The 22,913-nt window shown below is 38.0% G+C and overlaps 3 protein-coding genes across 5 annotated transcripts; 2 read left to right on the top strand and 1 right to left on the bottom strand.

The window, feature by feature from the left end:
* The first annotated feature begins 69 nt into the window (after positions 1–69).
* Positions 70–6,861, top strand: LOC140785735 (cyclic nucleotide-gated ion channel 1-like). Of its 2 annotated transcripts, XM_073133705.1 has the most exons (7): positions 70–244; positions 693–1,226; positions 2,576–2,788; positions 3,664–3,941; positions 4,730–4,841; positions 5,197–5,433; positions 5,977–6,861. In XM_073133705.1, exons 2-7 carry the CDS (start codon positions 726–728, stop codon positions 6,667–6,669), a joined length of 2,034 nt encoding a protein of 677 aa, XP_072989806.1. In that variant the 5' UTR covers positions 70–244; positions 693–725; the 3' UTR covers positions 6,670–6,861. The 2 variants fall into 2 exon arrangements, with proteins under 2 accessions (XP_072989806.1, XP_072989807.1); XM_073133706.1 differs by lacking the exon at positions 2,576–2,788 and having other exon boundaries at positions 71–244.
* Positions 6,862–8,249: 1,388 nt separating this feature from the next.
* LOC140786421 (uncharacterized) lies at positions 8,250–15,773 on the top strand. Of its 2 annotated transcripts, XM_073134838.1 has the most exons (6): positions 8,250–8,481; positions 8,617–9,283; positions 11,834–12,488; positions 12,899–14,357; positions 14,466–14,558; positions 15,107–15,773. In XM_073134838.1, the coding sequence occupies exons 2-6, from the start codon at positions 8,617–8,619 to the stop codon at positions 15,668–15,670; spliced, it is 3,438 nt and encodes a 1,145-aa protein (XP_072990939.1). In that variant the 5' UTR covers positions 8,250–8,481; the 3' UTR covers positions 15,671–15,773. The 2 variants fall into 2 exon arrangements, with proteins under 2 accessions (XP_072990939.1, XP_072990938.1); XM_073134837.1 differs by having other exon boundaries at positions 8,474–9,283.
* A 1,315-nt stretch (positions 15,774–17,088) lies between these two features.
* On the bottom strand, positions 17,089–22,807 carry LOC140787200 (actin-related protein 2/3 complex subunit 2A). The gene is made up of 10 exons (XM_073136000.1): positions 22,585–22,807; positions 21,907–21,976; positions 21,614–21,821; positions 20,306–20,475; positions 19,776–19,853; positions 19,087–19,219; positions 18,910–19,001; positions 18,218–18,274; positions 17,603–17,671; positions 17,089–17,522 (listed from the first exon to the last, which is right to left on the bottom strand). The coding sequence occupies exons 1-10, from the start codon at positions 22,644–22,646 to the stop codon at positions 17,487–17,489; spliced, it is 975 nt and encodes a 324-aa protein (XP_072992101.1). The 5' UTR covers positions 22,647–22,807; the 3' UTR covers positions 17,089–17,486.
* Between the last annotated feature and the right edge of the window lie 106 nt (positions 22,808–22,913).

The raw sequence follows: 22,913 nt of genomic DNA, 5'->3' as shown, positions 1-22,913 counted from the left end.
CCAACAAAAAAAAAAAAAAACACGACGTCGTCGAGTCCTCCGGTCCACATTCCAACAGCCCCGAGTGGGTTCCGTCGCCAACTACGAATCAGAATCACCGTTGCCATTTTCTTCGGAGCAGCCGAGAAGCTTCTCCTCAATCTCTCTCGCTACCTCGCAATAAGAGAAGTAGTTCGATGTTCTTCGAGTGAGCGAAGAAGAGTGACCGACCGATCGTTCTGCTTCTCCTGCTCCTTTGAAGTCGGTCGGTAAACGAGATGCTCTCGTTTTTTATTTACTTTTACCGGAAAAGAATGCGAATTAGTATGGAGAGGATACGATGTATTTGATAATGTTATTATGATTGTTGATAAATTATTAATATAAAAGCTGTTAGTCATATTTTGTTGAGTTGTTGTTGTTGACTTGTTGTTTATGTCCAACATTCGTGGTGCCCATTTTGATAATCTAAATCCCCGATCCAAGACATAAATATTTCTTGATTGAGAGAAACTTCATAATTTTACAACGAGTAGCAACAGCCATTGGTGAAGTTCTTTAATAATCAAATTATGTTGTTCTATCGGCACTTCTTAGTCAGTTTGAGTTCTGGTGATAATTCGTCGTTATGACAGCAACAACGACAGAGCCTTATGTCTACTTATTTGGATTGTCTACAGATTATTTCTTCTTGATGGGGTTTTTTTTTTCAGTATTGCAACTTGGAACACTGCCGGATTTCAGAGATGGTACTTTCCAGAAGAAGAGGAAAAGGAATATACTATTCGATATCCAGGATAATTAAATGGATATATACATGGGGGTCTGAAGCAATCAGAAGCTTAATTCACTACAATTCCCTCCAAGTTATGGAGGTCTTGAAATCCAGGAAGAAGGTATTCGATCCTCAAGGACCATTTCTTCAAAGGTGGAATAAAATATTTGTTCTGTCCTGTGTGATGGCTCTAGCTGTGGATTTCATGTTCTTTTATATCCCTGTTGTCAATGCTAATGATAATTGCATTGATATGGATCACAAGCTGGAAATAGCAACAAGTATCTTCCGTTCCTTCACAGACATCTTTTACATACTGCATATCATATTTCAATTTAAGACTGGTTTCTTGGCTCGATCCTCCCGAGTTTATGGAAAGGGTGTCTTGGTTGAGGACTCTTCAGCAATAGCGAAAAGATACTTGTCATCATACTTCCTTGTTGATATTCTTGCCGTTCTTCCTCTTCCACAGGTATTAAATTCATCGTTAAATGTATCAATATGAATGCACTGGCTGCAATTTTGGAAATTTTTTCCCTCGGGTCTCTGTTGCACTACCAGGACCACATATCTAATCATATTTTTTAAAGTGTTAATTCTTACTGTCTTTGTAGAAGTAATTAGTTAGGTAATAATGATGGCCAATTTTCCACCACTATCAATTAAATCAAGTTAGAAGTCAATTCTGTCGATAAAATTAGAGCAGGAAGATGCTGTGTAATATGAGCTGAGAAAGACTCTGTGAAGCTCACAAAACATGTGCAACATCTTAACTAGAAGATTTTGGCTAACAAATGCTCATCCAATTTGGTCGTTAAGAGAATTATTACTGTGGTTTAAATGCATTGGGAAAAAAAGGAGCTAGGGTAAGCAAGGTGCACCAGTGCCTCAGTTGAGAATTCCTGCACATTAAATTAACCTTCCTACAAGCCTATTGTGTAACTAATTTATTCACCTCCACCTGCACACTAGATAAATCCTGCAAGCTGATTGTGTAACTAATTTATTCACCTACAAGCATCTCTAGAAGAGAGTCAACAAGAAAGAAAAGTATCGCATTTATTTCCGTCTGCTAGTTTAGGAGTCCAACAGAGTCAGGTAAACTAGCTTTTCAAGTAATTAGTGATTCAGTTGTTATAGGATAAAGATCTATAATATCCTATAAATTTAGCTTAAGGATGGTAAAAAATCTAGCTAAATTTGTTTGGTGTCTTGTAACCGTTAAGTCACTGTCTTCTCTAAAAGTTCAATTTATTGAGGACAGTTTTTGATCCTTTATATTCTGAGTTTCTAACACTCCCCTCACGTGTGGCTGGAGATATTTTAACAGGCCCAATACGTGGATCTGAATTATATGAGGCGAGATTTTCTATATTAATTGACATATAACCTTGGCGGGATTTGACCAATAACCTTATTCACCATCTTTTCTAGAAGCTAAAGAAGACAGAGAATGGCAGTTAGCCCTTTATACTATAGCAGTAATTTTTGCACATTGGTAGTAGCATTAGTAACTATATCTGTATTTTCTGGATTAAATGGTCATTAGTGCATTAATAGAGTTGTATAATGGGATTTCTATCATACATATATTATTGCATGGACTATACTTTTGCAGTCAACTTTTAGTGGAACTCCGATTCAAATATTGTCTGATTAATAATTTTATTAGCATTTTAAGCTCACTGTATACTTTATAAGTTTATAGCAGGAATGTTTTATCTGTCATGAGTTTCTTGTAATGTAAAGGTGCATATCTTATAAAGATCTAATGGTCTTTAATGGCTGGTGTTTTGTCCAATTATATTATTGTCTATTCAGCTGGCTGTACTGGTTTTGATACCTAAGTTGAAAGGCTCAGCATCTTTTGATGCAAAGACCCCCTTGATGTTTATTATGATAGCACAGTGCTTGCCCAGACTTGCAAGGATCATACCACTTTATCTGGATATTACAAGAACTGCTGGCATAATCGTGGAAACAGCATGGGCAGGGGCTGCTTTTAACCTCTTTCTTTACATGCTTGCAAGTCATGTAAGACCTATTGTGTTGTTGATGAAAAACAATTCCTTTTGAGCACTGCAGTTGACATTTAATCTCTTTACAATTGAAGCACATTAAACTAGCATCTTATTTTCTGTAGTTTGCATACTGTCTTTCAGTTCCTCTTCGTTTCCTGCAGAGTTGGTTTGGGTATTATCTTGACATTTATGTGTTTTGAAGAGATTGTTTTAAATGTTCCTGCTCTTTTTTTAAACAAGGCAAATCAATTATTTCTTCTTTTACTGCCATGCCTGCCATTTCTTGGCGCCCTGTGCTAACATACGATAATCATCATGGCTTGTCATGTCTAATGTAACACCCAGCCGTGCTAAACAGGCTTTGTAGATTGTTCTGCCGGACACTTAAATCCATTCTAGAGAAGGTCTTGATGGAAGGGCTGTCTTGAATGAGATGAGAGCTAAAATTTTGCTGTTCTAAGAGAACATAGACAGGTGTTATCTCACTTTGTAAAATTATTGGAAGCATGACATTGAAAAAGAACGAGCGAGTTCCCCTGTCCTCTTTCTTTAAGGGGCTTGGAAACCCTGCCTCTTCCCAAGTGACGAATGGTGATGATAACCTGATAAATCTTGAAGTTAAAGATTTCTTGTGTACCTTAAAGAAAAGACTCAGTGATGTAAAGGTCATAGTAGCATGCAATTTATCCCATCATAAGAAAAATGCTTTGCTGTTTTACTATCATGTTGGAGGTAACAATGCTCACAGATCTTGATGATGCATGTAACATTTTATTTATTAATAATAATTCATTTATTAGGTGGTTAAAACATATAGGAACAATAAAATATATCTTCTGATTTGTCATCCATAATGGTGTATAATATTACCAGTTGATTCTCAATCAGGTTGTTGGAGCATTCTGGTACTTGCTTTCTATTGGAAGGGAAGCTGCTTGCTGGAGGCATGTTTGTCACATAAATAATTGTACAATTACTTCTTGGTATTGTGGAGGTGTGGAAACAGAAAGCAAGGGGCTCAACACAACTGATTGTTCTATAACTACAGACGGTACTGGCTTTGACTTTGGAATATTCAAACAGGCTCTCCAATATAAAGTTGTTCAGTCATGGAACATTTGGGAGAAGTCATTTTATTGCTTTTGGTGGGGACTGCAAAATTTGAGGTTTGTGCAAAGAAATCAATTTCACCATTTAATGTTACGAATATCTTCATCCTCTTTTTGTTAATTTCTTTATACTTTTACTATGTCCAATTTTAAGAGTTGAGTGGCCCTCCAATATGTTAGCATATGCAATTATTCTTGTTTTACTTTGTTTGTCATCTTACGAGCATATGTCCGCACATTTGGATTGCTTTTATTCCTCTTTATCTCTTCGCAAATCTCTAAACTCCTGAGATCTTTAATTTCCAGTATATTATTCAGAATTTCTTTGAGAATTGTACTCTGAAGTAGGAACTGCCTTGAATATACTCTGAATACGGTCCAAATCATGTCCTTACACTTTATGTGTTTTGTTCAGTGTACCTGTCTGAGACTCTGAGTCTAAATTTTCTACTAATGGAGTGTCTTATAAAACTATAATAATGCTAAATTAAGCAGCTAGTCTTTGAATTACTAGCTAAATTATTTTATCTTTGGTTGCTACCCATATGTTAGTTCCTAATTTTCTTAATATCATTTGTCTGCCCTGTCAATTCAGAGCTTAGATCTTAGTGAATACTGTATTAATGAGAAATGCTCTATTTGTGTCAGTCATGCATATTGCATAAAGAGATCAACATATCTATAAAATAAATAAGCAGCTATGTCTAGCTGTACTTCATCTAATTTGAGCTCATTGTAAGTGCAGAGTTTCTTTCTATTGATCTCATTTTGCATATGGTCTGACATGCGTAGATCATTAATTTACGCCATTAATTTTTCAACAAACTAATAGTATGCTCTTGCAGTTCTCTAGGCCAAGGTCTGCAGACTACCATTTTCTTCTGGGAGATATTGTTTGCCATTTCCATCTCCATCTCTAGCTTGGTCTTGCTTGCGCTTCTTATTGGCAATATGCAGGTCGCTATCTGTCCAGTGGCCATTTTACTGCCTTATCTGGTTCTGTTTGGTAATTGAATAAATTGCGAGCAAATGCGTTGATTTAGAATTTTAATTTTCTCTAGTTTTCTAACAGTTCATCTATTTTTCCTGTGCTTTCTACTGGAATTTTCCTATGGAAATAACCTCTGCATAAGTTTTTCTGATGCAATGTGATTCTTGGAAATTTCTTATGCAACTTGAAATCCCTTTTCACTTCTGTCCATGGCTTGGATTCATGTAATTCAAAACTGTATTGTAATTCATTACTGAAGGAATCAATATATGACTATCTATGCATATGTCAGTATGTTAACACCATTTCATGCTGTTGCAGGCATATCTGCAGTCAACCACTATAAGAATCGAAGAAATGAGAGTGAGAAGGCAGGATGCAGAACAATGGATGTCTTATCGCTTACTCCCTGAGAACCTGAAGGAGCGAATACGTCGTCATGAGCAATATAGATGGCAAGAAACAAGAGGGTTTGATGAAGAACAGTTGCTCCAGAATCTACCCAAGGACCTTAGAAGAGATATAAAACGTCATCTTTGTTTAGCTCTGCTTAAGAGGGTAAGTTCTTCTGTGATTTACTCATTGAGGTCATCACCCTGGATTTACTTTATGAATTAATTATCGTAAAGGACTTTAGGAGAGTAAACTTAAATTGCTGTGATTGACTAACAGCCATGTGCACATGACCGTGGATAAGGTCAGGAATATGCATACTATCATACACAATGGTTGTTGATTCTAGCGTATATTACATTATAAATTTCAAATCCCTTCCAGCGATTATCTCTATATCAATTCACTTTTTTTTTCCCTTCCAATGTCTTTGTGGACCTGCTATAAACTGGAACATCAATGCCATAAGTGTTGAAGTATCATACATTGGAGCACTTTCTTACAAGTTCGAATGATCTGATGGTCGTGGAAGTCCATCCTTGTTTAGCAAACCATCCATATATATATACCACCCAAAATAATACAAGCCTTTTTCTTCCATGATTCAGATATCTGCATATATATATATATATATATATATGAAAAACTCAACTCAACTTTTTAAATAATGACCAGAGTTTCTTTTCACATTCCTATTGTCCTACATAGGTACCATTGTTTAAGAAGATGGATGACCGACTAATGGATGCGATGTGTGACCGTCTGAAACCCATGCTATACACTGAAAGCAGCTGCATTATATGTGAGGGAGACCCGGTGGACGAAATGCTCTTCATCATGCGAGGTGAGCTGCTGAGTTTTACTACAAATGGTGGAAGAACAGGCTTCTTCAACTCAGATTACCTGAAAGCTGGAGATTTCTGCGGCGAGGAGCTCCTGACATGGGCTCTAGACCCCCGTTGTTCCTCCAACCTCCCTAGTTCGACGAGGACTGTGAAGGCAGTCTCCGAGGTTGAAGCCTTTGCTTTAGTGGCTGATGATCTGAGATTCGTTGCCTCCCAGTTCCGGAGGCTCCACACCAAGCAGCTTCGCCATACTTTTAGATTCTATTCACAGCATTGGAGGACATGGGCAGCCTGTTTTATACAAGCAGCTTGGCGTCGCTACGTGAGAAAGAAGCTTGAAGATTCTCTAGAAGAGAATAGTCTACAGGAGGCCCTCAAGAATGATTGTGCTGGATTACCAAGCCTTGGTGCCACAATTTATGCTTCTAGATTTGCAGTCAATGCACTGCGATCTTTGCGCCGGAATGGAACTCGCAAATCCCGGCTGCAGGAACGGTTGCCTGCGATTCTGCTGCAGAAGCCATCAGAGCCTGATTTTACTTCTGAAGAACAGTAACTCATGCATGCATGCATGCATGCGTATTCCGATTCTATATTGAGCTATATATATATATATATATATATATATATATATAATTACCTGTCATGCTGTGATGTTCACTGTTGTACAGATATTGGTAACTGGACATTTCTGCAGCTTAATTTAAATTCTGACAATGATACAGCTAGCTGAGAGGCCTTTGTAGTAGAGTGCAATCATTTATGGCAATTTATGATGATCTATAATAAGAAATCTCCAGTGAGTAAAGGGTAGCATGATGTCTAGAACTAGAGAAATGATAATGTTTTGGTTAATCTAAGTTCATGCTTAGCTTCGAAGCATAAATATCTCTAGTGTCGACTGCAACACTTTCCTGCACCGGGTAAAAGTACAAAATTAACTTTTAACTGGCTTGGCAAGTTGGCAGTCAATGCAGGGTCTGCCAAGTACTACTCCCTACTCCCTGACTTGTAGGAACTTCCTACAGTTGGGGCTATATGCTATTCTGTATTTTTATATTGTGATTGACTTCCACTCAACTCAAATAGTTATTTGAGAAAATTATTTTGATGATTTAGTGGCTCGACTTAATAATTCAGCTTATGTGATAATTTAATAGAACGATTGGCTTAGAAGAGCAACTCGACAATGCAAAAACTTAAATCATATTTCAACGGTGTTTAGTTCGAAGCAATAGTTCAGCGATGCACAATAATTAAAATTTAGACTATATATCTTACTATACAAAGGAGCCTAAATGCCTATATATATATATATATGAATGTTTAGTATTTGTCTAGTCTATATCTAGCATTTAGGTTTTTAAATAATTAAAAAAAATTGAAGAAGTTTAAATTTATTACGTAAGTTTAGAAAGTTGGAAAGTTACCACTTGTGACTTAAGATGTTATAAGTACAAGACTAAGGACAAATTATTTGGTTACCAGTGACTTAGTTTGACTTGATGGTTCGATATAACTCAGTTTAATGACTCAATAGTAAGTTAATTTGGAAAAAAAATACTCGGTGGCACAACGACTTAGAATTTAGATTAAATGGCTTTATTTGTTGGCTAAAAGTTTAGTTAGTCCTAAGTATTTTTATATAAAAAAAATTGAAGTATGCTTTCTGCAGGGAGATACATTCGGTTATCTATTCACTCACTGCTGTTTTGCTTTTGTATGCATTTAACTTGGTATCCCACAGAGATGTTGATAGAGAACCTTAGCCTCATCTTAATAGATTATAGAAAACTAGGTCTAACCATTGAAGTAAATATTTTCACTAGGATAAAAGTATACACAATCCAAAAATTTTTACACAATAATCTTGAGATGTGAAATATTATAAAAGTCGCAATTTGAGGGGGTCGAAAACGTAATTTGCAATATAACATTATCCGCATAGGCATAGCCTCATACGTTATATAATTACGAGCCTTACGCCTTACCGGTAACCAATCAGGCACGGACACGATGAGAGACAACCACAAAATCAAACCGAGGGTACATTCGTCATTTCAGAAGCAAGCAAGTCAAGTTCGACCCCATCCGCGAGACGCGCTTCAGACTCGAATCCAATCCCCCCGAACAAAGAACCCAAATATTTTCCGCTCCCTTCTCTCTCTCTCTCTCTCTCTCAGATCCATCCCTCTTCTTCCCTTCGCCGCCGCCTCCATATCCCCCCTCCCCTTCCCCTCGCCCCTCTCCCTTGGATCGATCCAATCCCTCCTCTCCAACGGCTTCTCCTTTATTCTTCCTCCTGCTCGTGCAATTTTGGATCAGATTTCGCGTTTTCTGGACTCCTCGATCCGATTCCGCTGCTCAAGTAAGTCGATTCGGTGGAATCTTTTTAAGGGATTGAGTGAGTAGCGGTAGTGTTTGGTTATCTGGCTTTTTTTTTTCTGCCGCTCGATTCGAAGTTTCGGGATTTAGGGTTTTGGTTTGGGGTTTCGTCTTCAAGATGCCGCGGAGCTCTCGCCACAGGTCGCATAGGTCGCACAAGCATAGCTCGAAGGATTGGTCTGACTCGGAGGAGGAGGAGCGTAGTCCGAAGGAGCGGAAGCCACGGGAGGAGGACCCGGGTGCAGGATTTGAATCTAGGGTTTCGAAGGATTTGGAATGCGAGAAGCGGAAGTCGGAGCTTTCTGGGGTGGGTAACGGACATGTAGAGCACGGGAAGAAGCGGAAGGAAAGGATAGAGGATGCCACGGCTGCTGACCGGTGGAGCGGCGGTGGGGAGGATGTTTGTTCTGAGAAGAGGAGTAGAGGCGACGTTTTTGGGCCTGTGGATGTTGATAAGAGCTCAAAATCAAAGCTTTCTAGTGATGACTCGAAGAGCAAGTCTAGTAGAAGGACCGAGGGTTCGAATGAAAGGAATGAGGAGAGTGGGGGAAAGATTGAGTCAGGAAAGCGCAGGTCGGAGAAGGAATCGGGCCGGAGAGAGAGTAGTAGTCAGGGAAAGGATGAGAAGGAGAGAGATAGGGACAGGGAGCGAGGTTCAGACAGGGATAAGAAGGGGCAGGATCCTAAGTATGAGAGATCTGATGATGTGGGGAGTAGAAAGCATGGTTCTAAAACAGGTAGCACTGAAGAAGAATATGTGCCCAAGAAAGATGTAGATGTTGTTGGTAAGTAATTCGCAGATCATATATTTATTTGTTGGTTAGTGTCAAGCAAAAGGAAAATCCTGCAAAAAGCAATATCTTTGTGTTTTTAACCTTTTCAAATGCTTCTGAAATGCTAATGCGTATTCCTGCTCTTACACAAATTACTAACCTAAAGCTTGGTTGATGAAGTTTCCCTTTGTTATTCTTGATAAGTTTCTCTGAGGTTAAGTGCTCTCTCTCTCTCACACTCACACTCACACACACTCCTTTGCATTATATTTGTGTATATAAGCTTAGTTTCTGCTCTTGTTGTTGTCCTTGTTTTTATTGGATAAATGTATATACTTGGAGGCATAGTGTTGTGACTTGTGAGAATGTGGTGATGAAGAAGTCCAAATATAAGTCTAAGTAGGTCTTAGGCTTTTCTTTATGTTATCGTAATATTTATGGTTATTTTAGGGAACAACATAATCTATAGTACTAGGTTATTATCATGCTGCAGCAACCAAAATCATTTAAGAATCTTTGTTGGTTGGTTAACTTGTAAGATTGATTAGATTTCTTAGAGCTTTATCTCTTATTTTAGGAGTCCAATGAGAAGACTTTCTTTGACAACCTACTGTTTACTCCTCACTATTGTTTCCTCTTATCAATTTGGTATCAAATTCAATACATATAATTCTCTTCTCTTACTCTTCTTTTTCTCTGACTTTGTCTTCTGTCGTTATGTTTGATTTCTGACCCTGAACTAGCTAAATTCTGAAAACCTATTATTATTTGATAAGCTTAGTGAAATGGTTGTCAATTAATGTGACATTGCGTTCATGATTGAAATCCATGATTGAATTATATGTTCATTGACCCATCAGCATTCTTAACTGACGTTGACAAGCAAATAGTTTGAACATAGATTGACCTAAGTCTTATCTAGAAGATCAATTGTTACTTTCAAAGAACTCATGTTATATTCTCAGGTCATTTTTACATTGATGATGAATGGCCTAATGTGCGATGCCACCTATTAAAGTTGTACAATGCAATCTAGGAATTAATATGGCTATTCCTTGGGTAATAAGTAGAAATATTTATTTGAGCTTGGGCCTCATTCTCTCCGACTGACTATTGTTGTCTGGTTGAAAGCTTAAAGAGTTGGTCTCATGTAAAATATGCTGTTGTTTACTACTTTTAGTGGTTAAATCATGAGGTGGGATTTTCACATTTTGTTTTTCTTGAGTTATTTTACGACATTCAACTAATTTGAAGTTTAAGGTTGTGCATTGATAAACTTAAGTTGATGTGCCCTGTAAGATGTCTGGGAGTGAATATCTTGTAGAAACAAAATATGGTTTATTGCTGGTATGTGAAAGTAATTTAAAAAGCAGAGTTTGCTAGAAATAAAATTATATATCTAATTGGCTTCAAATTTTGTGGGCCTTCTTCCTGTACAAAATATAGTTCTATCTTGTGGCTTGATGGAAATGTATGAGGCTATGAGCTGCTTCATTGGTGGCATTATGTTTCGCTACAGGAAGATGTGATGCAAACATCATTATCAACCTTCCCCCTTTGAAGTTCTTTGGCTCCAATTGGTTCCATTTTTGTCCAATTGGCTCAGTTAAACTTGATTAGCTTCCATCTCCTTTCATTGTCAGTTTGCATTACGGATTTGGGTATTCGTTATTATTTTTATTTGATCGTTTTGTTAGCCAACTTACTGTTTTATCTAGCCTATGTTTGTCTTATAATTTTAATGCTAAAAATTTGCATAAGTTTGTATCTATGTGCTTTATGTATGTATCAAGATCGTAGGAAGCATTCCTAATTTAATCAGCATTGTTCTTGCATTGAAATCATTATCTTGTTATAAAATTGATTTTACCAAGGAATGTTTCTTTTGTTTTTTTGGTGCAGTGAGAAGTTATTTTGAATGGGAAGACCACATCCTTATTTTCAGCTGGATATGTTTTTTAGGATATTGGTAGCTTGTAAGGCCACTTGCTTGGTAGGGTAGTCTATTTTATTGGTTCTATGTGTCCATATTATTTGAGAGAAACTTCTACAACATTTTTTCAAATTCGATCCCTTCTATAAGGGATTTTCTTAGTACATGTTGGCTTTAGGGGATGCCCATGCTTTAGCAGTACCAAAAAATATAATCTCTTGAACGCGTAACTGGGCAAAGAACTATGATAACTTGCGGCAGAAAGGTATGGCTTTCTGAATTTTGTGTGCCTGAAGTTTTTCCCCACTAACAACAGGATTCATTTTTCCATCATCCTTTAGCTATGGCGTCATATCTTGCCATCAATTGCTACCCTCATATGAACCTTTTCCTTTCAAGGCTCCTTTAGATCATTTTTCTTCCATTTCCTTAAGATTTATGTCGGCTATCTAGTATACTAAAATGGATCTAATACTCATTTGTAGGATATTTCTTGTATTAACCTGTTGGTTGTGTTCGATGTGGTTTATCGTGTATTACAAACTTCCAACCTGATTCATATAGATTTAATGCTGCTTATTTTTTTATTCTCTATTATCTCATGATTCCATTATATATTTCATTGACAGAACATCAAGCAAAAGAGGAATTACATAATCCTTTAATTGAAAAGGAACTTGAGAAAAATATCAAGAGGAGAAGGGACGACACTGAAGATAAAGATAAAAGGCTGGGTGATGGCAGGGAGAGCGATCACAGGAAACTATCCTCTAGAGATGATCAAACTAAAAGTAGAGGCTATAAAGATCACAGGCATGATGATGTAAAGTATACTGATAAGTACAGGGATGATGTTGACAGGGATAGAAGATACCCAGATGACCGACGTGATGAACGTTCCTTGCAAGATCATGCAAGTGACAAGTCAGACCATAAGAATTTTAGGGAGAAAAGTAAATCTTCAGAGAGTCGCTCTAACAAGAGTAAGCTCCTGGACAGTGATCATTATGGCAAATCCTATGATGATGATCACCGAACCAAGCATAGAGATGACAGAGGAAGGAAAAGGTCTTCTGAGGAAAACGAGGACCATAGTGATTTGAAGCCTCGTAAGGAACCACGTGAAGATGTGGAAAAATATTCATCAAGCAGCCGGTTTGATTCCCATTATGAGAGACATAAGCCAGAGTATCGATTTTCAGAGAAGGTTGATTCTAGTATAAATAATAACCATCCAAAGAGATCTACTAGCTCAAGTTCTTATCATGACAAAGATCAGAGCAGGTGATTTTTTGTTTAATATTGATGCTTGATGATGTTCTATGGGAGCTAGCCGATATTATCTTTTCTTATCTTTGTTTAAACAAAGATTAATGCTGTATTAACATAGTAAATCTTTTTATTAGTCATTTTGTTGATTATTTGTTTAACCTTTCTAATAATACGGCATCTTTACTTTGTCTCATGCTCTAAACTTGAACATGTATTCGATGAGAGAAGACTTTGATATGATGTCACCTAGTTATTGTAGCTCTGCTTTGCCTTCTTTAATCAGTCCTTGTTAGATAAGTTCATTATGGTATTGGATAATGGAATATGTATTTAATGATTTAATCATTCAAATTGTCTGCATTTATATCCGGCTTACTTTGATAAATTGTTTATTAACTACAAATTTGATATATAACTTACAGGCGTAGCTCTAAGCAGACAGATTCTGCAAAGAAAGAATCACCATCTGAGGAGAGACTTCGTTCTAGAACAGCTTCTTCTACAGGAGACCGCACTACTGCTTCTAGAGTCCGCGAGAGGTTTTCAGAATCTCGGCCTCTGGAGAAGTTTAAACCAGAGGATGACATTCAGCCACATGATTTGTTAGCAGAAGTTGCTGCTTGTTCACAATATGAGAGGACTCCAAGATCAGAAATTCATACTTCACCGAATCATTTAGCTGACAGATCTCCTTCATCAACAAGTGAACGAAGGTTTTCAGATAGAAGTGGCCCCAGGCGTAGTCTTGATATTGAAGTAGGCCAAAAGAGCAGCATCACCAAAGATAGAGATAGAGATAGGGATAGAGATAGAGATAGAGAAAGTGACTTGCTTTTGGAAAAGTCACTTCTGGATGATCGTTCCCAAGCTGCCATTGGCAATAGGGAGCAAACTCCTATTGGTTCATCATCTGTTAACAGAAGCGGTCCTGTCTATGGTAATTCACCAAATAATCTTCCACCTCTACCACCTTTCAGGCTTGGAATTGATGGTCCTGCCAGTTTGGGTTTGTATGAAGATGATAACAGAGTCCAGAATGCGGATCGTAAATCCCATAGCCGTCACAGGAGGAATGATCTAAATTTGGAGCGGGGAGCTTGGAAGAATACTCCAAATTGGCCTTCCCCGGTTGCCAATGGTTTTATCCCTCTCCAGCATGGTCCTCCTGGATTTCACCCAGTCCATCAATTTCCTGCTCCACCTTTATTTGCTGTCAGACCGCCAGTTGGGTTGACCCATACAGGGGTTTCTTATCACATGCATGAAGCAGTTGATAGGTTTTCAGGTCATGTTCGTCCATATGGGTGGCACAATCCAGTAGATGGATCATGTCCTCCTCACTTGCAAGTTTGGGATGGAAGCAATGGTGTATTTGGTGATGACTCCCGCATGTATGGTAGGCCAGAATGGGATCAGGATAGATCCCTTAGTGGCAGCAAAGGATGGGAGATGACTGCTGATACATGGAAGGAACAAAATGGCATGGCCGATATGGAACTTGCTGTTTCTCAGAAGGAACTAGAATATTCAGCATATCCGCCTGTAGATGAAGCTTCCAGTGGGCAATCTGGACTTCAGCCTGAAATTAAGCAGCATGGATCAGAATGTTTGGCAACTGAAGACATTGAAGCAACACGATCAAGTGATACACCTCTGGCAAAGAATGCTGTCAAAAGTCCTTCAAATGCTCAAAACAAGAAAATACCTGTTCCTTCTAAGGCTTCAGGTGATGATAATACCAGCTTCCTTGCAAATTACCTTTCCAGGATCAATATCTCTCAAGATCTCATCGATTCAAAGTTGCAAATGAAGTGCATGTCCATATTGGGAGAGCTTGACATTGCTGGTGCATGCAACATATCCAAGAATGTAGACTCTCAGGTATTAAAAATTAAGATAGCTGGATGTGGAACAAACTTTTTTGTGTATTTCTTTTCCAAGTTATCATTAATCTCTTCTTCAAATGGAATGCTGTTTATGTTGTTGCAGATTAACAACAAAGTTTGTCCAGCAAAAAGAAAGGGGGCAAGTGACAACCTTTTCCACTCACTTTTTCCTGCAACTGGAGATGCCATTTTTCAGGTATTTTTGCAATGAGATATCTCCATCTTTAACTCGGTTTTTATTTTTCCCTGCAGTGCTTAGGCACGTAGTTCAAATCAAATCTAAGTATGTACCGGTGAAGCTCACACCTCCTATATAATTGTGTGATTTTCTTTGCCCAGATTTTTGAAGGACTATAAGTCTATAACTGGTAGTCATTTAACAAGGTGAATCTCAGAGGTTATGGCATATAGTTGGCTGTTACATTAAAAAAATAAAAGCACAAATCTGTAAATGTTAAAAGACCGTCAGACTAGAATATACTGAAAACTATTAAATTATATTCTGAGCAATAAGTATCATGCCCTGTTTGTTTGATACCATTTCTATATGTAAGAATCAATTAGTGGCAACATATATACGATCACAAAGCTAGTCTGATTCCCTGTGACAGATGGAAACTGTCCGTCACTTCATATACTGGATGTTTGTTTTAATATTGTAAAGAAGCATTTGTCTTTTGCATTTTAAAACTTTCGATAATCTAATATTATATGGTTGATTTGATCTTATTCTTTGGTCTACAGAGAGCTATATCCCTTTACAAGAGGCAGACTGAAAGGCTAAAAGTTTCACTTGCTGCTTCACCATATTTTCATACTGAAGGAAACAAAAACTGTGCAGAAGCTATTGATGAAGAGAAATTACAGAAAGTTGACAAGACTGTAGCAGAGGACACATCTCTGGTGAGTTGTGATCCCGAAATTAAAGTGGAAGAGGAAACACCAGCGGTAATTGTCGATCCTTGTAGCAATGGGGAAGAGAACCCACTGCAAGTGTGTGCTAGTCCTGGGGAAGAGAACCCACTGCAAGTGAGTGCTAGTCCTGCTCGTGACACAGAGAATTCGCTTCTCGCAAGTGTTGATCCTGCTGGTACCATGGAAGAAGAGAAGAATACTACTGGTGATGGTGATGGTGATGGTGCTGGTGATGATGATGGAGGTGAATCTGTTGGTGCTGAAGAACAACAATCTAATTTAATTTGTGGTGCTGTTGTTTTTACTAATGATTCTCAGGATTGTGAGGCTTTAGTGATGGAGCAGAGCGTAAATTTAAGTCGGATACCTAATTCTCCCGGAAGTACACATTGAAACATTTTCTATTTAGTTTCCTAATGCCATCTTTGCTCAGAGGGTCCTGTCACCCCTTTGTTGCTTGTTTTCGAGCTGCATCATAAAAGTTTCTATTTCTGCATGTCTTTTCTTTCTAGCATCCTTCTTTCTTTTTTCACTTTTCCACTCCTTAAATGAAGTGGTTTTCCTCCTGCGTTGCATTATATATCTCAAAATGAAAGCCGATTGAAGGAGTAATGAATTGTTGGTGCATCTTTTATATTACTCAATTCTCTTCCTTATGTATCACTGAGCTTACTTTCGATGTTCACAGTTGCAAGTTAACGAGCCTATCTGCATGTGTGGTGAGTCTGGTGACACACGGCACTTGTCGAGTTCAAGTTGGGCTTCAATTTACCGCATTGACTTTACTGTTTGACCCAGTTTGAGGCCCGAATTAGCCTATGAAGATTACGAGGTCAAGGAAGGTTAGAAAGGTCAGTACATTAGGCCTGGCCGTTCAGTAAATGGAATACATATACGATTAGATTATTTTCTCAATTTATTTTTTGTTTTTTTTTTAATTTCTCGTTATCTTGGGTAATTTTTCTTGGATGGGAGTATGGAAGTTTCCACCACTCTGGTTTGATGAAACGTATTTAGTGGTATAAAATATATTTTCGAAAAGTAAACCTCAAGTCAGTCGTGTGTCATAACACACGAGTATTAATTTATTAGTCACCTCGCAAAAGGCTCCAGCATGGCACTTCTTCCGTGCAATTTTCGCTGCGCGATTGATCACACGTGGATTGGTCCGTTGCGACGTGTCATCTTTACGTGATACGGGTTTAAGTAGGTTTTCAAAGCTTGAAAAGAACTGCTCACTAGGAAGGGAAGGGAATCTATCAAGCAAGTCGGGTTCACAGCCTAAGGGGACGTTGACTACATCGACGTTCCAAGTGGTTAGAGGAAGGGAAGATAGCGGTCGCCCAGGCAGGATTAAAGTCCAAAGGGGGTCGTTGACCCCAGAGACGAACGATTCGGTGGAGGGAAGGGAGAACAGGAAGAGCACGGATTAGTCGTACTCCACGGTGGACGAGAATAAAACCCACACCGAGAATGTTCCTAAGGCAAGGCCGATTAGAGCACTTGGTGCCGGCTGGAGCATCACCAAGCTTGCTGTTTATCTATATAACATACGCGATAGATATAAGTGAGAAGACTAGTTGATTCTCTTGGTGGAGTTTTTTGGACGCAATTTACGCATTAACATGCTTTACCCACCTTGCAATAAACAATAAATAAATATCTTGTGATCTCAATCGCACGATTAGATGAACACGCCAATCACCCTGTAACCTAAACCCTTACTGACGAATAACCAAACCGCAACATTACTGAATAACAGATTTATAGGAACTTCTTTCAATACAACATAACAGATCTGTAGATATATATACACAAACAGACATATCTATCTATATAACTTCATTACGGTGCCAAGAAAGTTCGACAATCCTAACCACAAGCCCAAAGGATTTTAAGCAACACAATGAGCCAGTCCACAAAGCTGAGATTTAATGATACAACTCCACTACCATGTTAAATACATCTTGATGCACAGAGAGTTGACATTTCAGCTCAAATATCTGTGACCAAATTTGTCAGTATTTCTTTACCTCTTCATTAGTCTGCTGTAAAATTGAATAAAAAAACATCAGATGTAAATCTGACAAACAGTCGGGGTATAATAAGATCAAACATTGCCTGAACTCCTGTCAAGCTCGGACTCAGCAGCCTTGGAAGCGTAACCCCGAAAGGCAGATTAACCTTTGTCTTTTGGAACTGTAGACTTTCATGAATTTGAACTGTTGCGTCCTTCTTTCAGGCTCTGACCGAATAATATCATAATATCAGTGCTAAAACCTAAAGGAATGCGAAGAACATTTATTGGGGTTTTCTGACACGAACCAGTCTTTTGAAGGACCTCCCTTGCAATAACTTGGCCTTTTCGACATCTGGTTTTGCACGATCCAGGGCCTGGGTCATGAAATAGAAGAAATGAACAGGAGTTATTTCATCAAACAAGCATTTTGTTGGCTCCTACCCATTCCAAGAAAAGGGCCACTTAGAAGTACAAATGTGCAATCAAGAACTCAAATTTCAAATTTGTAACTTGTATAACGAATCTAAAGAAGCACCTTAAAATATCAATGAACAACTAGTTGCACGATCCCATAAAACTTGATGAACAACTAGTCTTTGTTTCATATTTGCATATTTCTATTTCTCTGTGATTTCCAGGCGTCCAAATTAATGATAACTAAAAGGATATATAAAGGTGACAATGAAGACTTAATACTTGAAGGATTGGTATAAAATAGATTTAGATTGCACACTTACATCATCATCTACAATCTAATACTTGATTTCAACTGTGATGTTTATGCATGAGGATGATGATTTTAGTGAGAGACTTACAACTGTTTCCCCTGACTAGGTAGAAACTAGAAAGCACACTATAATTGAAGGTCAATTCTTAGCTCTTACATATTATAGAGAATAATCAAGGGGTAGCAGGTCTACCTGAATCAATGACTCCACTCGACGCCTCATTCTGGTGTGCATGAATCCTTCAGAACACTGTTAAACAAACAAACATAAATACTCTCATATAAATAGCAATTGCATGTGTGCAAAGTGCAAACAAGATGTGCTATTCAGTATAGACGATGATGACTGACAAGTAATTCTCATCAAGTATGGTTGAAAATGAACCTTTGATCCAGAGAGCAAAGAAACAGACATATTTTAAAAAGAAAGACCCTTGAAAGAGAACATGCCCAGGAGATACTCACTAAGGAAGATTTTACATGTAGGTGAAGATATCCAGCCATCTTGATTAAAAAATTAAATCCATTCCTTACTTTAAAGTGGATCTCCTCACTGTATCTTTGTGTTTCATCACTTCATTTCTCCCACACTCTCATTTATCTTTTTTAATTTTATAAAGATCACACTGATCTGCACTATATTCCCCATAATGTTCTGACTGTCCTAATCAAAGGGCAGTGACCTCCATAATTCATTACTTTATGAACCAACTTGTTTCCATATCCCTCTTTCATCCCTTGTTAAAGTTGGTCATTACCAGCCACTTGCCCAATTAGTAAATACATTTAAAGCAGGAGAAATACAATGATATCTACAAGAACCAACTGGTATCATTAATAAAAGAACAGGAAAAAAAATCCATATCCAACAGAAGACAATCCCACCTTGACATGATAACTGACATAAGCATGAAATGTTAGTAAACTCCAAACAGTTTTGTCCAGTTTTTTGCCTTCAACATGGCGGGGGAAAACCACTGCACAGTGCACATAAGAGAAATCTGTATTAGAGGTGAAATGAGCAAGGAGAAAAGAAATTCAAGTCAATACGTTTTTCATTACCAAAAGTAACAAATCCTGCATTTGCAGTTAAAGCATTGGCAGGAGCTCCTTTCATCTCAAGAGGAGGGGTTGCTGACCACATACAAGATGGGGCATTACTAAGTGCAGCTGTACGCCTTGCCTCCACAAATTCCTGTAAGTAATTCCAGATAACAGATTAAACTAAGTAGCATTGCTTATGCTTTTCAAATGCCCACCTCAAAGAGAAGAATAATTGAGTGGACAGAGAAAAGGAATGGTGCTGTGCCGCAATCAGAATAAAGAAGAGAAGTCATGTGGCAACTGTTTGGCAATGATAAGTAAATCACTAGTGGTTAAACAATTGTTTCACACGATGGCATTTGGCAAATATTTCCTAAAGATGTGCTGAAGTGTATACCAAGACATAGCTCCAGGAAGACGTTACTCATCAATATCCTAGAAAAGAACAACTAATGCTACTTAAGGTGTCATTTTGAGCATCTTTTTCACTGCCATATACACATAGAAAAAACATATGAAATTGAAAAAACTACATGCACTAAGGCATACAATTTGTAGGCAAATCTAATAGCAGCCAGATTTCTAAAAGAACAAGTCAATACTCTGCAAAACAGATGTATGTTGTAGAACTTCACCTCTCCAGCAGTTATTTGAGACTCTAGAATCTAGGTGCAAAAACAATTCTAAGGAAAAGAAGGTCCATTTACCTGCAAGAAGGAAGTTGCCAACACAATATCAATGGAATCCTGGAATCTCATAGGGTAAACAATAGTTACTTTATCTACCTGCCAACAAATAGATACAAGAAAAAATTATTCACCTGAATTTCAAATTAGTCTTCCAACTTAGCATCAGGTCTGAATAGGATAATTGTAGTTTTGAAATTTCAATATATGAGTGTCTTCTTCAAAGCATATCAATGTTGATCCATCAGAAAACCACAAAAAGTGCAGAACTAAACTCCATGAATAAGTATTCTGGTGCAGAGAGGCAGTAATGGATAATAATTAGCAACAAACTGAATTACCTCCCAGAAGCTCCAAAATTTCTTAAGAAAAAAGGTTTCCTGATATCAGTTGTTTACAATTGAAAGATCAAGGGATGGCAACTTAAAAGAAGATCAAGTTTCACCAAAAAGAATCCTTTTCCAATACGATGAAAGAAAATCTAGCCATGAATTAATAAGATATAATCTTTTCGAAGAAGACAAACAGTTTGTTGGCAAGAGTATTTATACCTGAGGAGATATAAAAAAGGATTCATTAGGCCGATGAACAACAGCAGCGAGCTGGTCCATGTCAGGAGCCACTGTTTTTGTACCAAGATGCTTTAAGAACACTTTCAGTGGGGCACCTAGCACAACTTCTCTAATGGATGCAAGTTTTACCAGAATGGCATGCCTTTGTTCTGGAACATAACATGAAAAGAGATTATATATAAAAAGAAAGAAGGACAGAGGCTGAAAATTACAAGAAAATGGGTCTAAGAAATAAGGAAAACACTCAGGAGGCCATCATCCGAGAAAAGTTGATAATGAGAAAAAATTGAATATACACACACACAATGCAAGAACATCACATGTAGCCAGCAGGCTTTAGAATGAGCATCAGACTAAAAGATAGAATCATAGAACATCTAATTGGAAAAATGACAAAAAATGAAACCACGAAAAAGTGTGCAACTCCATACTGATTCCCATCTGAACCAAGCATATTGAAGAGCATATGATGACAGCAAGTCAGCAAGTTTTGCAGCCACTATGCAATAAAAGTTTGGAACAGCCAAAAGCTACTCCATTGTATCATATTTATAGGCATAAACTTGGTTTGTTGTCAGCCACAAAGAACTACAGAGAAAAAAAAAATCAATTGATTGATTTCTACAAAGAAAACCTGGGACGAGGAATAAAGAGATACATATGAAACTTGAAAAGTCAAATCCAACAATGCCCTACTTGTTTCATTAGAACTAGGTGGTCTTCCTTTCTTTCTTCTTGTGTGTGGGGTTGGGTGGGCAGTGTGGAAGAAAAAAAGCATATTTCCTGCACAAGAAATAATCTCGTCTCACAGGAAAAATGGCAGAAGGGTATTTCATGGGCATATTAATTGATAATGTAATGGGGGTAAAGCTAACATCTTGCAAAAGTTTCCATGTCTTTGACCCAGTGATCTTCAGAAGTTAAAATATAACTTCTCCTCTACCATTCCTGAAATTCATCCCCTTATAGTTAGTACAGGCCAGAAGCAATTAGATATTTATCTGTCCAACCCAACCAAACAAAACAATAGACCCTAAGCACATTATCGCAGTGATATTCTTTAGACATTATCACAATAATATGAACTTCGTTTGGCAAATGACTTCTAAATCTAAACAATAACCACAACTTGTGATAATTAGTAAATTAAACCATATATAGAAGAACTATCAAATTAATCTCTTTATCCTGGAAGCATGTATTTATCAATATGCAAGCAAAACTATTTCAATCATTCTATGTATTACAGCAAGATCATGATGACCTTGGAAAGGAAACTCGTTGAACCTTCATCTGTCGGAAGTTTCATCAAATTGATCTTCATAGTGAGATTAAACCCATCCTTTGGAGGGTCAAGAATTTGCACAACCGCCCCATATGCTGCCTTGATAGCCTCTATGGCACCAAATGGGAGCCCATCATAGAAAACGGCTTCCGGAGGAGGGACCGGCAACGACACTGATAGCACCATCACCTTTGGGTTCCTCATAGAGAACTGTAATCCAAGGCCAAACCTTAGTCAGGATCAAGAACTCACAACCTCGAAAGAACTAGAATTGCAAAGAACACATGTCGATCACCTGAATGTGATAGCGAACATCATCAAATTCCACAGTGTGGCAATCGATATCCATTCCCTTATCCGGGGTGCTGACAACCAAATAATTAGATATCAAAAGGTTGGGCAAATTGCTAAGCATTTAAGAAACAAATGAGGCAGTAAAAATTAGTCCCTCGAGAATGCAACTTTTAAGACTAGGTCCCTGTGGCTTCCGCTATATCATAGAGATTATAGAATCCTGTAATTGCAGTTTCTACCAGTGCTTTCATATTTATCGAAGAACATCCTTACAGCTTCCAAAATTTGAGTTACTCCTCCTGGGTCCAATTTATCATACAGATTACCACTCCCTGTGGCTTGAAACAATAGCAACCGATTCTAAAATAATTGCAAACCACAAGGATCCACAACTACTACTTCTACAAAGTTGCACACTTCACGGATTTCTATGATAATAATGAATCTATAGGGAATAATTCGAACAAAATGGCTCAATTAGTATTTTGCCCAAAATCTATTGTCAAAACCTAGCGCGTCAACGAATCCTTTTCTCCTTACCCTTTCCCTTTCAAATTCGAGAACTCGAGCAAGGATTCAACCTAACAGAGCTCACGCGATCATTGTTTTAAGGAGTTGAAGTTAAGAGAGTGACCGGACCGAGCTTGAAGAGATAGATAGGGTGAGACGGGAAATAAACCTGAGTACGCGATCCTGTAAGATCTGAAGCAGGAATCTCGACGGCGACTGCAGTAGAATCATGGCGTCGGGGAGAGAGAGATAGAGAGGTGCTTCTTTGATGCAGATGGGTAATAGAAAGGAGAAGCTGATTAATGTGACACAAATACTTGCTCAGGAAGGTAATTGTGATGCAGGGAGCAGCGCAAGCTGTCACGGAAAGTAGATTCTCCACCGGATCTAATACAAAGCCGGCCGAATGCATTTTTACAAAAAGATTCATAGAACAGGGTCTCTTTGCAAATACACAAAATGTAGGGCTTTTGACGTAATATGAGTAATTTAGAAGGG

Source organism: Typha latifolia, chromosome 4 (genome assembly GCF_019914945.1).
Source record: "Typha latifolia isolate L0001 chromosome 4, TyphaL0001v2, whole genome shotgun sequence".
Classification (NCBI taxonomy): Eukaryota; Viridiplantae; Streptophyta; class Magnoliopsida; order Poales; family Typhaceae; genus Typha; species Typha latifolia.
Note: the sequence above shows the minus strand (reverse complement) of the source record. Positions and strands in the feature narration are given on the sequence as shown.